The 13084-nt window shown below is 43.3% G+C and overlaps 1 protein-coding gene across 1 annotated transcript; it reads right to left on the reverse strand.

Annotated features, from left to right (window-relative positions):
- Nucleotides 1-8202: 8202 nt before the first annotated feature.
- Nucleotides 8203-11860, reverse strand: LOC123405678 (tetraspanin-3). Its single transcript, XM_045099299.1, has 2 exons — nt 11093-11860; nt 8203-8867 (listed from the first exon to the last, which is right to left on the reverse strand). Exons 1-2 carry the CDS (start codon nt 11624-11626, stop codon nt 8517-8519), a joined length of 885 nt encoding a protein of 294 aa, XP_044955234.1. The 5' UTR covers nt 11627-11860; the 3' UTR covers nt 8203-8516.
- Nucleotides 11861-13084: the final 1224 nt, after the last annotated feature.

The following is a 13084-nucleotide window of genomic DNA, read 5'->3' on the forward strand; positions in this document are numbered from 1 at the left end:
TCAGGAAGGAAAGGTGTGTAAGTTGCTGAAATCTTTATATGGTCTGAGACAAGCACCTAAGCAATGGCATGAGAAGTTTAATACAACTCTGACATCTGTTGGCTTCGTTGTTAATGAAGCTGACAAATGTGTATACTATCGCCATGGTGGGGGCGAAGGAGTTATATTGTGCTTGTATGTTGATGATATACTGATATTTGGAACCAACCTCAAAGTAATTGAGGAGGTTAAGTCTTTTCTGTCTCAAAACTTTGAGATGAAGGACCTTGGGGTGGCTGATGTTATCTTGAACATCAAGCTGTTGAGAGATGATGAGGGTGGGATTACACTTCTGCAATCCCACTATGTTGACAAGATTTTGAGTCGCTTTGGATATTCAGACTGCAAAATTTGTCGAACACCATATGATCCTAGTGTGCTTATTCGAAAGTTTAAAGGCACAGCTATAGATCAATTGAGATTCTCTCAAATTATCGGTTCACTTATGTACCTAGCTAGCGCAACGAGGCCTGACATCGCGTTTGCTGTGAGAAAGCTTAGCCGGTTTGTTGCAAACCCGGGCGATGTTCATTGGCGTGCTGTTGAAAGAATTATGCGCTACTTGAAAGGTACTGTCAACCACGGGCTTCACTATACGGGATTCCCATCGGTACTTGAAGGGTATAGTGACGCGAATTGGATCTCTGATGCTGATGAGATGAAGGCCACTACTGGGTATATGTTTACTCTTGGGGGTGGTGCTGTTTCCTGGAAGTCTTGCAAGCAAACGATCTTAACAAGATCGACAATGGAAGCAGAATTAACAGCATTAGACACATCTGGTGTCGAAGCAGAATTTCTTCGAGATCTTTTGATGGACTTACCTGTGGTTGAGAAGCCGGTTCCGGCTATCCTTATGAACTGCGATAATCAGACGGTTATTGTTAAAGTGAAGAGTTCAAAGGACAATATGAAGTCCAACAAACATATAAGAATGAGATTGAAGGCTGTCAGACGTTTGAGAAACTCCGGAGTGATAGCGTTGGATTATATCCAAACGGCTAAGAATCTGGCAGATCCCTTTACTAAAGGGCTATCACGTGTTGTGATAGATAGTGCATCGAGGGAGATGGGTATGAGACCCACATGAGTTGCCATGGTAGTAACCCAACCTATATGATCGGAGATCCCGTGAAGTAGTACCTGGGAAAACAAGCCAGTGGTGAACTGAGGAGAGTAACTTTACTGACCCACTCCGTTGGAGATGCAATACTCTCGGATGCTGTATGGTAGGATGACTACTGTCTTAATGTGTTCTAAAGCTTATATGTAAGCAAGATGCTGTCCTACAGAGCGATCTTTGGAGGAACACACCTATATGATCTTGACTGCTGGTCACAGTCTATGAGGTTTGGGTGATCTCTAGTAAACTCATGAATAGGCCAGGAGTGTGACTAATATGCTCCACCCGAGGGGTCACCTTCGGCAGTCTAGTACTAGTAAGACTTGTGGTGAAGCTCTTTTACGCCAAGCTGACAATTCAAGGCGTAGTCCATTGTTCAGTTGTAAAGGAGTGTAGCTACTTGTTCTAGGTGAAGCTCAACCTTAATAGGTCTTCACTGAAATGCTGGTATATTAAAACAGTGATTGGAACGAGGGAACACGATGTGCCCTTGAGATCTGGTGGGGGATTGTTGAAATTTGGAGGTGGGCCTTAGGCCCACTAGAGAATTTCAGAAAATCTACAAGGGCCCATGTAGGTGGTGGCATGGCAAGGTGGTGGGAGTTTAGTCCCACCCCGCTAGTGGAGGAGAGTTTGGACCCCTTTATAAGGGTCTCTCTTCCACATGCTATTGGAGAGTGAGAAGAGAAGGTGCCCTCGCGCACTCCTCCTCCGCCGCCCGCCTCGCCACGCCACGCCACGCCTCGTCACGACGCGCCGCGGGAATGAGCCGAGCTCATACCTACGCACTTATTTTTGCCGGTCAGGAACGGAGAATACGTAACGGACAAGGCACGATCCGAGACGTCGGATCGTGATCGTTACCGACTCGGACGTGGGCTTGGCCCACGTCTCTCCACCCGAAACCCGCCTTTATAAGCATGCGATCGCCTACCCTAGCCGTCACGAAATCAGATCACATCTGCCTCACGCGTTCGTTCCTTGAACTGCTGCTGCCGCCGGCGACTCCGTCCCGTTTACCGCGTACACGGTCGACGGGAGAGCAGGCCTCCGAAACCTCGCCTCTCCGGTTCCTGTACGGGAGAGGGGCGATTAGGTTTTTGGGGAGCGATCACGCAACTGCTCGCCTCCGTCCGTCTGCTTCGTCTACGTCCGCGTCGCCCTCGCCATCGCCATGTCTTCACCAAGCGAAGCTGATCGTCTCCGCGAGGAAGCCGAGAAGAAGACGGCAGAGGATACTGCCTCTGCCGCCGCTGCTGCTGCTACGGCCAACTGGCCGATTGGAGGGTATGACTCGTTTATCCTCTTCTTCGTATTTATTCTAGCAGTACTACTTGTTTGCATAGATGTATCCACTATATGCGTAGTATGTGCTAGGTTAGCTCAAGATCAGTATGTCATTAGTCTAGTCAATGCCATGCTAGTTATTATTTTGTGGATTAATCTACTCGGAAAATTGCCTATTTACTCAACATTATGCGGAGATACGCTCAGGTGATACACCACCTTGGGCTCAGGGACGTTCAAGACCTCTCACGCGGCCGTCCACGCGTGGCGCCTTAGGAGGCCACGTTCGTAGATGATTTTCGCTTGCGTGGATGCGCGAGAAGGCACAGACCCGCACGCCTTCACCGCGGATGACCGCCGCATCCAGCAGAGGAGGGAGCACCGCCTCCTCATGGTCGACGCGGATGAGCAGGCCATGATGGCATGGCGCGAGCACTTCCCGCAGGATGTCACCGGTGTAAACGCGTTCTGGTCGCAGAAGAGGGCGGAGCAAGCCGTGGATTGGATGGACAGGCGTAAGCAGAAGACACTGACGGAAGCCCAATGCGATCTGGGGCACGCGTTGACCTCGGAAGAAAATGAACCTCGGTGGGATGACGCGTCTTTCTGGTCGGACTACACCATCAAAGAAATCAAAGAGTAGTTTTATCTAGTTTGTGTCAACGCGTTTTATCTACTATATTTGTATCGTACTACCGTTTTCATTTGTATCGTATGGACTATATGTGTTGTTGGGCTTGAACTATGTTATGAATTAAAATCTATGCATTATTCATATTTTTTGCATGTGGTGCTTTGTAGTACCGGCTGTCTTCTTCACTGGATTTTGGAGCGCCTGCTAGAACTACCGTGGCGCGTCATATTTTGCAGCGTCTGATAGAGCACACGCTCCACCCTTCCCCGCGCCTGCTAAAAAATGCTACTTTAACATAATTTGGTTTATCGTTGGATGAACTGCATTGCTGATATTGATCCCAAGAAAAAAAACAGTAGGTACAGCTACTCCGTCAATAGTCAGCCATCGCACTGTAAAAAAGGCTACTTTAACATTGTTTTTTTTTAACGTGTGTCCATTAGAGATGCTCTGAGTGTGGATCCTGAAATCTTGACCCAACAGAAACGTCGAGATGCGCGTGAACTGGTGTATATCAGTATGGACTTCATCAGCACAGTGAATTGATACACAGTCAGATGCATTTATGATTTATCACCATCGTCGCCGTTGGGAAAGGTGGACTCTAGCAGGATCAAGCCCGTACAGGTCAAATCTATATAAAACGAGGTGTTTATAGTTTTAGTCGAAAAACCGACGCTTAGTAAACTCCATAATATTCGTTCGGATCTTAAACATTTTAAGAGGCACGTTAAACCAATCTACGAAAAAATTATATGTATATTTTCGAAGGCAATATACAGTTCAACTCGTAAATGATCAAACCTCGTCGGAACACACACGTCACTGTGAAACCTACATGAATGTACGTAGAACTCACCGCAATCCATCGCCGCATGTTATAAGAAGCCGCTGCACGTCGGAATTTGCCGCAGCCGGTCCGAATTGCGGCCAGTTCGGCCTCCACTGCCGAGGTGAGGCCGTCTACGGGCAGGGCAGAACAGGCCACCGGCGGTCCGAATTAGGGCGGGACGGCATCGAAAAAGAACGAGGCAGGGGTGAGGGAGCTCGCGAGTCCACGTCGTGGAACGCGCGGGCGGTGGTGGCAGTGCTGGGCACAAATCGAGAACGGACAAACACGCCAGGGTGCGTGTGGTCGGGGCTGGCGGCGCAGGGCTCCTCCGCTGCATGCGTGGCCCGAAACGGACGGCACCGGGTCGTGAGGGCGAGGCACGCCGTGGCCGGAGACAGACTCGCCGGGATGCGACCAAAGTAAGGTATTCTTTGAATTCAATGAGTTATCCCATAATCGTTCTCATTGGTTCATTTTGTTATTCATCAGTTTTTTTCTTTGTCATAGCTTTTGTTTTCTTTATTTTTCTCAATTTTTACTATCTCTTCTTTGGTTTCCATTGTTTTTTTCTTCTGTTTTCTTTCATTATCTTTCATTTTTACTAGTTTCTCTGATGTTCTTTTGGATTTTCTATATTTCTTTTTATGTACTTTTATTTATGGATTTCATGAGTTTTTCTTTGATTTTATAACCCTTCTTAATTGACTTTTTATTTTATTTTCTATGTTATGTTTGTATCATTTTCCTCTGTTTTCTATGTATATTTTTCATGTACATGTGAACCATTATTTATGCATGTTAATTACTTTTTAAATACCCAATTAACATTATCTTAAGTAAATGTTTTTTATGTCTACACTTTTTGTATATATCAAGAGCCTTTTTTATACATCTATAACGTTTTTCATACATGACTAGCTATTTAGAATACAAGCAATAACATTTATGTTAAATACATGTTTGATGTCTACATTTTCATAAGCATTATAAATCTTAAGAAAAGATAACGCCCACACGTGTTGGTGTTTGCATCTTGCCTACACGCATGGATCGACATTCGTATGTGGTTGCACAAATTTTGACAAATTTTACTAATTTTTCTATGCCACGTAGGACTAGGCTGGTGTGTGGACATTTAACCACTTCATCCGCACGCCCGGTTCTCTGTGAGCGGTAATCTTTTTTGGTTTTTGGCTTCAAAATGTTTTTATCTCCTAATTAAAAAATACAATTAAAAATTCATTTTCATCATTAAATCCGTCTCGACGAGATCTTCAAAACTAGATCACATGTTGATATGTTTCGATGACATTTTGTTTTGGCAACAGTTGCCATGATGTTACACTGTAATTGCCATAGTGTTTACACTACAGTTGCCATGACATGTTCTATCTATTTTTTCTATATTTAAAGCTAGGGTTATATTTTCAACTATTTTTACGGCAGTTTTTATTAATTGACCATGGTAATTTTTAGTAATTAACCACGGTAAATTTAAAGCATGCATCATGGCAATTTTTAGTAATCGATCATGGCAAATTTAGTTTATAAATCATGGTAATTTTAGAATTTTTACCATGATCGATGAAAAGAAAACTGATCAAAAGTTGCCATGATGTTTACGATGTAGTTATCATAGTATTTACACTAAGGTTGTCATGACATGTTCTATCTATTTTTTCTTCTAGATTTAAAGCTACCGCTATATTTTCAACTACTTTTTACGACAATTTTTATTAATTGACTGTGGCAATTTTAGTTTATGGTTCATGGCAATTCTAGTTTCTTAATTCCCCATTTTATAATATGTTAAAATTTAGTTTTAAAAATACAAGAAAAAATAGTTGAAACATATCATGGCAACTTCAATGTAAACATCATGGCAATTCATGTCCAATAGACATGACAACTTTTAACCCAAAAAAAGTCATTGAAAGATATTGATGTGGGATCTACAGTTTCGAAGATCTCGTCGTGATGTATTTAATGGTAAAAATAGATATTCAACCGGATTTTTCATTTTAGAGATAAAATATTTTAAAAATTAGAAATTCAAAAAGATTCCCACATGCATGCGATAACATGAGGCAGGAGGCCCGGCGTGTGGGTTTTAACTATTTTGCCCACATGTAGGCGTGCGGGCTGTTTCTCTTCCACACCACACGAGACTGTGACAAGACCTCTTAACGCTCACACGTGTGGGCGTTATCGCGACGCTAAGTGTTTTATATAAATCTGAAACATTTGATAGATGTATGTTCAAAGTTTTTTGAATACATGACTAACATATTTATAATGTGCCATACATTTTTTATGCGTGTTTCATATACATTTGAAACATTTACTCTATGCATGTTTAAGTTCATACAAAATAGACAATTAATTATTTTAATAATGTCACACATATTTATTGAAACACATGACAATTTTCAAATGTCACAAACATTCGTTTTCATTATGCTATCAACATTTCCCTTGAAATAAGCTAAGAATTGTTTTAAATTGTGTTGACATTTTTAAAATTCAAGATTTTTAATTTTTGAATTAGGTGGTATAATAGGCCGACTATATCTCGCTTACAATAGTTGTTTCTTCGGTCCCGCTGAAGCGTTTTTCTCTATATCCAGAGCCGTGGCGATGTAAAAATCCATTGAAGTTGGGAATTGAACTAATTGCCTCTAGCTCCAGAGCCAATATCGCGCGCCACATGGGATGGCAAGTGCTACTGACAATTATTTAGTGCGAACACCTACAGAATGTAGAGGCGCAGTACCTATTTTTTTCAAAGTTTATCGACCATTTTTTGGAAATCGTGAACAGAATTTTGGAATGTTCAAAAAACTGAAGACTTATTGAAACATGTGAACATGGACTTTTTTGAATTTGTGAACATGGATTTTATGAAACTCCCGAACAATAATAAAAATGCGAACAATTTTTGTAAACTCCCAAACAAAATTCAAACACACAAACAATTTTTTTCTAGGATTTACTAATGGGTTACTTAGATTTAAGAAAAGATGTGATTTTTCTAAACTCCCGAATAGAAGTCAAAAATGCGAACAATTTTGTAAACTTGAACATATTCTGAAAATCCCAACCAAAATTCAAAAACATGAACATTTTTTCCGGGAATGCAAACATGTTTTGAAACTTATGAACAGAATTTAAAAACATAAAGAAATTTTGAAAATGGAAACAATTTCTGAAACTCCCGAACAAAAGTCAAAAAGAAGAACAATTTTGTAAATGTGAACATTTTTTGAAAATCCCAAACAAAATGCCAAAACATGAACAATGTTAGAAAACATGAACATTTTCTTGGAAATCCAAACTTTTTTTTGAACTTACAAACACAATTTAAAAACATGAATAATATGTGAAAACGGGAACATTTTCTGAAACTCCTGAACAAAATTAAAAAACATGAACAATTTTGTAAACGAGAACATTTTTTGAAAATCCTTAACAAAATTCAAAACATGAACGATGTTTGAAAACACGAACATATTTTCAGAAATGGAAACATTTTTTGAAACTTTCAAACATAATTTAAAAACACGGACAAATTGTGAAAACGGATACATTTTCTGAGACTCGCAAACAAAATTCAAAAACGTGGAATTTTTCAAAAAACATGAACAATTTCTTGAAAACAGTAACATATTTTGAAAGCGTAAACCAATTACTTGAACAAAATTCGTAAACTTGAACAATTTTGAAAGATGAACATTTATTTTTAGTTGCATGAACAATTCTTTCAGAAAACATGGATTTCTTGAACATTCTGAACAAGTTTTGTAAAAGAACCTGAAAAAGAAACAAGAAACAGAAACAGAAATATAAACATGTAAGAAAAAGAAGAAAAATATAATTCAGAAAATGTTCAGAAATAAAAAAAACATGTATAAAAATAAAAATAAAAATCATAAAAAAATGTTGAAAAAGAAATAAACTTTTTAGTTTTTAACAATTATCACAATTGTCATGACAAAAATTAAATTTTCAGAGTGACAATTCGGAGACATTGTCAAAAGCTTAGGGTGACAAAACTAAAATAAAATTATTTTGCTATTGCCATACAATGGCAACTGGTGATACTTAAGAGTGGTAAAAGTGAGTTGTCAAAATCTAGAGTGGCATAACCAAAATTGGAAAAATCTAGAGTTTCAAAAACCAAATTTTCCTTTAGCATGACATCAAACCTGCATATTGCACATGATATACTGAGACTGATGACAATCATAATAATAGCATGAACTACTTAAGGCAGATGACAGATCAAAATCACCAAGTGCAGAATAATACATTCCTAAAAATGAGCCAGCCCGTCCTGTTCCTTGCAGACCTCATCTTGTACCACCAAATACAGAATAGACCTACCCTAAACACCACAGAACCCAAACACCACACTAAACATTTCGATCCAAGAACACCTTCCCTTTCACACAACCCAGCTACAGGGTGATCAATCATCATCATCATCATCAACACAGTTCAGCAAGAAATATAGTTCAGGCCAAAAGTCTTAACACCACCACCCACAACGAGTGGCCTTTTGTACAGGCAAAGGTTTTCCCGGCTTTTCGCTGCGGGCAAGCCTAGAACTGGAACCTGCTCGGCCGGGACTTGGTCATCCTGGCCATGCCGTACGACTCATCGTTGTCGTCCCTCTTGGCGTTGCGGAACGCGGCGCAGCCGGCGACGTAGACGATGACGAGGATGATGAGCACGACGATGTTGATGATGGCCACCTTGCGCCAGCTCTTCTTGATGCCGGCCAGGACGCCAGCCTTGCACGAGTCGCACTGGAAGCACAACGTCTGCTGGTCGTTGCTCCATTTGAGGCAGTCGGGGTCGGTCACCACGGTGGGAACGCCGGGGTTCGCGCTCCAGTACGTCTCGTTGTTGTAGGTGAACGCACATGACGTCGGTGGCTTGCAGCATCCAGACTGTGATTGTCAGTTGCAAAATGGTGTTAGTATCCTGAGAAATCACACAACTCATCTGATGTTCTGAACAGTATAAATGAGAAGTTCATTTCTGTAGAGGGATCCAAAATTAGCAATACAGCTCAAATTTAATGGACAAAACAAAGAAGGATATTGCAACTAAATGCAATTCTGTACGGATTATAGTAGTTGTAAGTTGTCTAGATGCAATATTAGTTCATCGGTTTGGGCTGACGTCTTGAGATCCCAATGAATAGTGCAAGATGAAACCTAAATATGATGTTCAGTTGGTGAGGCCTGCGAATTGATCATCCATTAACCTGAAATACTCGACTCTCTGGCCTGAAGTTCATTCATATTGCGTGTACATTAACGTAATAGGAGTTTCGACTACGATATTGTTAGCTCAATGCCTCAATATACAGTTAAACAATTGAAACTACAGATAATACTTGAATAGAAAACAATTTGTTCGCAAGCATAATTTGTACACCCATCATGAACGCAACTACCACAGCAGTAAACTAGTATAGTTCCCAATGAGATTTGTACAAAAATTGGGTCAGTATGGACACCATATTTATCTATCCGCCACCACCTAAACCTCCAATGAAGACAAAGATATACCAGCTACAAACACATTGAATAGTGTTGATCTTGATATCCTGTTGCCGAACACGAAATTGTCCACACCAGCTCAATTTAAAACCAAACATATGAGATGCTCCATAACATGCCTATGCCTATATGTGCGTGCACCGGAGAAAACAAAGCCATATCCAACCTGGAATTCAAAAACCATGAACCCACCCCAAAGTATGCTTTCATGGGCGCGGTATCCCCCCTACTACAAATTATGTGCCCATGTGCATTAAACTGCACACAACTTGACTCAATGATTCAATAATTACTTCTCCACAGAATCAGATGTATGCAGACATGGGCAACAGCTAATCTGCATTAGAATACAGATGCAGCCCATAATGCACTAGTTATGTAGACCCTAGGGGGAAAACACAGGAGCACTGGTGTAGTATATATTTTTTTCATGTGTTCTGCAAGATTGTAGCCGACGAAAGGAACAAGCAGCCTGGCAGGTATGGAGAAGACAGCACAGAGAACATCAGGACAAGACGCAAGGCAGCTAACTATGCAAGGCTTCCATGGTCCAATTCCAACTCTGAAATGAAATGTGGTACTGGGCATCTCTCTGGCTTTCGGTTGTCCTGGTCACACCATGGTGTCGTCCTGATCCCTCAATCATGCAAATACCCTGGTCCTCCATGTCGTTTTGGCATCCGAAAAAGGCAGGAAAATGACCTTATCCTCAGCATCACCACACACACATGGAGATTCTACTTATTACCACAGCGATAGTGTTAACTCATAGTAGTACCTGGACTGTTGGGGGAAGGCAACTGACATAGACCAGGAATCAAATTGACCACTGGCTCAATTCTTAGTGCTGAAGGCACTACCAGAATCTTTGCTCCATGCAGAAAGAACAAACTTTGTGTTAGTTGTTCACATCAGCCAAAGAAAACATCCTTTAAACACTTACTTTTCCAAAATAGTCCATCCTGATGGTAACAATCCCTGATGATCTCAAGTCCCAAATCACCCCCACAAAGTGTCCCTACTTACGGGCACGCATCGAATAATCCCGTAATCGCGGCGCGGATCCTTCTTTTGTGATGTCAAGCAATTCCATGGAGGAACCAATTGAAAGCTAAAAAAGACTGCTTTTGGAGAAAGTTGTGTTTGAAGGAATCGGGTGGGAGGCTGCTAATTAGTTGTTTTTCTCTCCTGGCTGGTTTTGCCCCAAATCAGGGAGAAGCAAAAAAGGTTGCAGGATTAACAATTTTTCTCAAAGGTCGAGCATGACTTGTTAAGCAAAAGGGGGGCTGATGTTAAAAGGGGCAAGCAAGGTTCATCTCGAGATCCACATATGGTACTCCCAACCAACTAGCAGTAAACTGGAATATCCTAAACAGTGTTAGAAAGCTCAAACTGAATCGATAATTCCAGCACAACACAAAGCAAATTGCAGAGATAAGCAGAGAACATTAGTAGTATTAGCACACAAAAAAGGAGCATTTGTGGCAGGAAAAATCCCCAAATTTGCTACTGGCGAGTTGCTTGGCAATGGGGAATTAGCCAAGAATCGCATGGAAATGGTGCGCGAGGCAAGATGATGGAAGTGAATCTTGGGAGGGGGAAGGGACCTGAATCGGGGAGAGGTCGCGGCCGTAGAAGACGACGGCGGGCTCGAGGACGAGCATGCCGGTGTTGGGGTCGCGGACGGGGCGGCGCATGGAGCGGCAGGCGTGGCCGTCGCGGAGGCATGCGCTGATGGTGGCCCAGTAGTCGGGGTCGGCGACGCGGCCGCGGAGCCAGCCGTTGTAGTCGGAGAGCTGGTACTCGAGGAAGCGGCGGTTCATGACCACCTGGCCCTCCCCGCGGTCGGTGACGGCGAAGGCGAAGACGATGAAGAAGAGGAGGGCGACGACGATGAAGAACATGGCGAAGAGGTAGATGCGGAGCAGCCAGGTCTGGCGGTAGCACGCGCCGGCGAAGCCCATGAGGGAGACGACCATGACGGCGAGCCCGATGATGATGATTGGCCACTGCAGGAACCGGATGCAGTCCGTGGTGTTCGCCCGCGACGCCAGCCAGATTCCGCCCCCCAGCACCGGGATCGACGCCAGGAACGTTATGAAGTTCACCACCCCCAGCATCTTCGACCCCCCTCCGTGCATCTCCTCCTTCCTCCTCCTCCGCCCCCTCTCCCCTCCCTCCCAAGCGAGCTTCTTTCTTGGCTCCGCCCTGCTTCTTGTCCTCTCTCTCTCTCTCTCTCTCTCTGCTGCTGCTGCTGCTGCTGGTGCTGCTGCTGCTGGTGCTGTCTGGTGGTGGGCGTGGGAGAGAGGGAGGAGGGGATTGGGCCGGCTTTTAGCGAGCTGAGGAGCAACGGCAGCAGAAGAAGCGGAAGCAGAGTGTGGGTCACGTGTACGGGGCGGCGTCCATATCCGTGGTAGTATTTGGGCGGCTGCTTTCGTCCGTATATACGGCATTCCGGTCTACTGTCTACGTCTACGTAGACGTATTTTGGGAACCTTTTTTTGGGCAGAGGGGAGCATGGCCACATGATGGTTTGAGAACTGAGACTTGAGAGTGTTGCTATCGGGTAGTGATATTAATTTGGAGGAAGAGCTAGGCCGTGACCGGCAGTGTGCTTGTTGCACGCCTCTATGATTGCTCCGTGCATGGTGCATCATCTTGTGTTTGAAAATTGGTGGCGAAAACCCGTCGATTTTCCCGTGGCGAAACGGTACAGGTTTCGGGCGTGCCGAGAAGGACCCCGATCGGTGATGAGGACATGATGGGGAAGGCATGTATCTGATGGTGGTTTCTATAACAAAATTGACGAGGAGGCTCGTTGTTGTTTGTATTAAAAAAGAATATGACGATCCGATGAAAACGATGTTTTCCAAACAATTGAAATTATCGGCTATCAGAATCGAAGTTCAGATTTGATTCCTGCCATGCGCCCTAGCCCGCCAGACCAATTGATCTTGAGGTAAACACTGATGTTTACCAAAAGGATATATTATGTTTGTTATTTCTCAATCAATTGAATTCGGGTGTTGGACGCGGGCGCGAGGGAGATAGGGATATGGAGCTCGTCGTGCCAGAGAAGGAGGGGTGTTATAGAGAAGTGGAGGGGGAGTTCGTCGTGCCGGAGAAGAAGGGATGGGGGTGACGGCAACGGACAACAAGAAAACGCTGTTTGAAATTATTACTATTTTTTTAAGCCGCCTGAAAATAGTCTCCCTCAGAAGGCCCTGCAAAAAGAGGCATTTCTTCACTAATGGTAAAAATAAAAATGTTGCATGCATTCTCTTCTTTTTATCCTGCAGGCAGGATGGTTTCAGCCCTAGATATCAGGTGGGGACAAATCCAGACACATTGTGCACCATCTCAGCTGCGAAATTGGGCGGAGGCCTCCTCCTTCTATCTATCTACGTACGTGCTAAATTGGAAATAACGTGCAAACTGATGGCGAGAGCCTCCAAGATTTGGTTTTCCCAAACGAATCCGCCGGCAGAGAGTGGGATTTTTCCAGCGGTGGAGTGAATGCCGGTTTGCTTCCGTTGCGTCCGAACGATATTTCGACTCCACATGCCGAAGGATGCCCGGAATAGCCGCACGCATGTGCG

Source organism: Hordeum vulgare, chromosome 1H, assembly GCF_904849725.1.
Source record: "Hordeum vulgare subsp. vulgare chromosome 1H, MorexV3_pseudomolecules_assembly, whole genome shotgun sequence".
NCBI lineage: Eukaryota > Viridiplantae > Streptophyta > Magnoliopsida > Poales > Poaceae > Hordeum > Hordeum vulgare.

Coding starts and splice junctions, on each gene's coding strand:
- LOC123405678 (XM_045099299.1), bottom strand. CDS start 11,626: ATGCACGGAGGGGGGTCGAAGATGCTGGGGGTGGTGAACTTCATAACG. Junction 8,868..11,092: donor GCGACCTCTCCCCGATTCAG/GTCCCTTCCCCC, acceptor TGACAATCACAG/TCTGGATGCTGCAAGCCACC.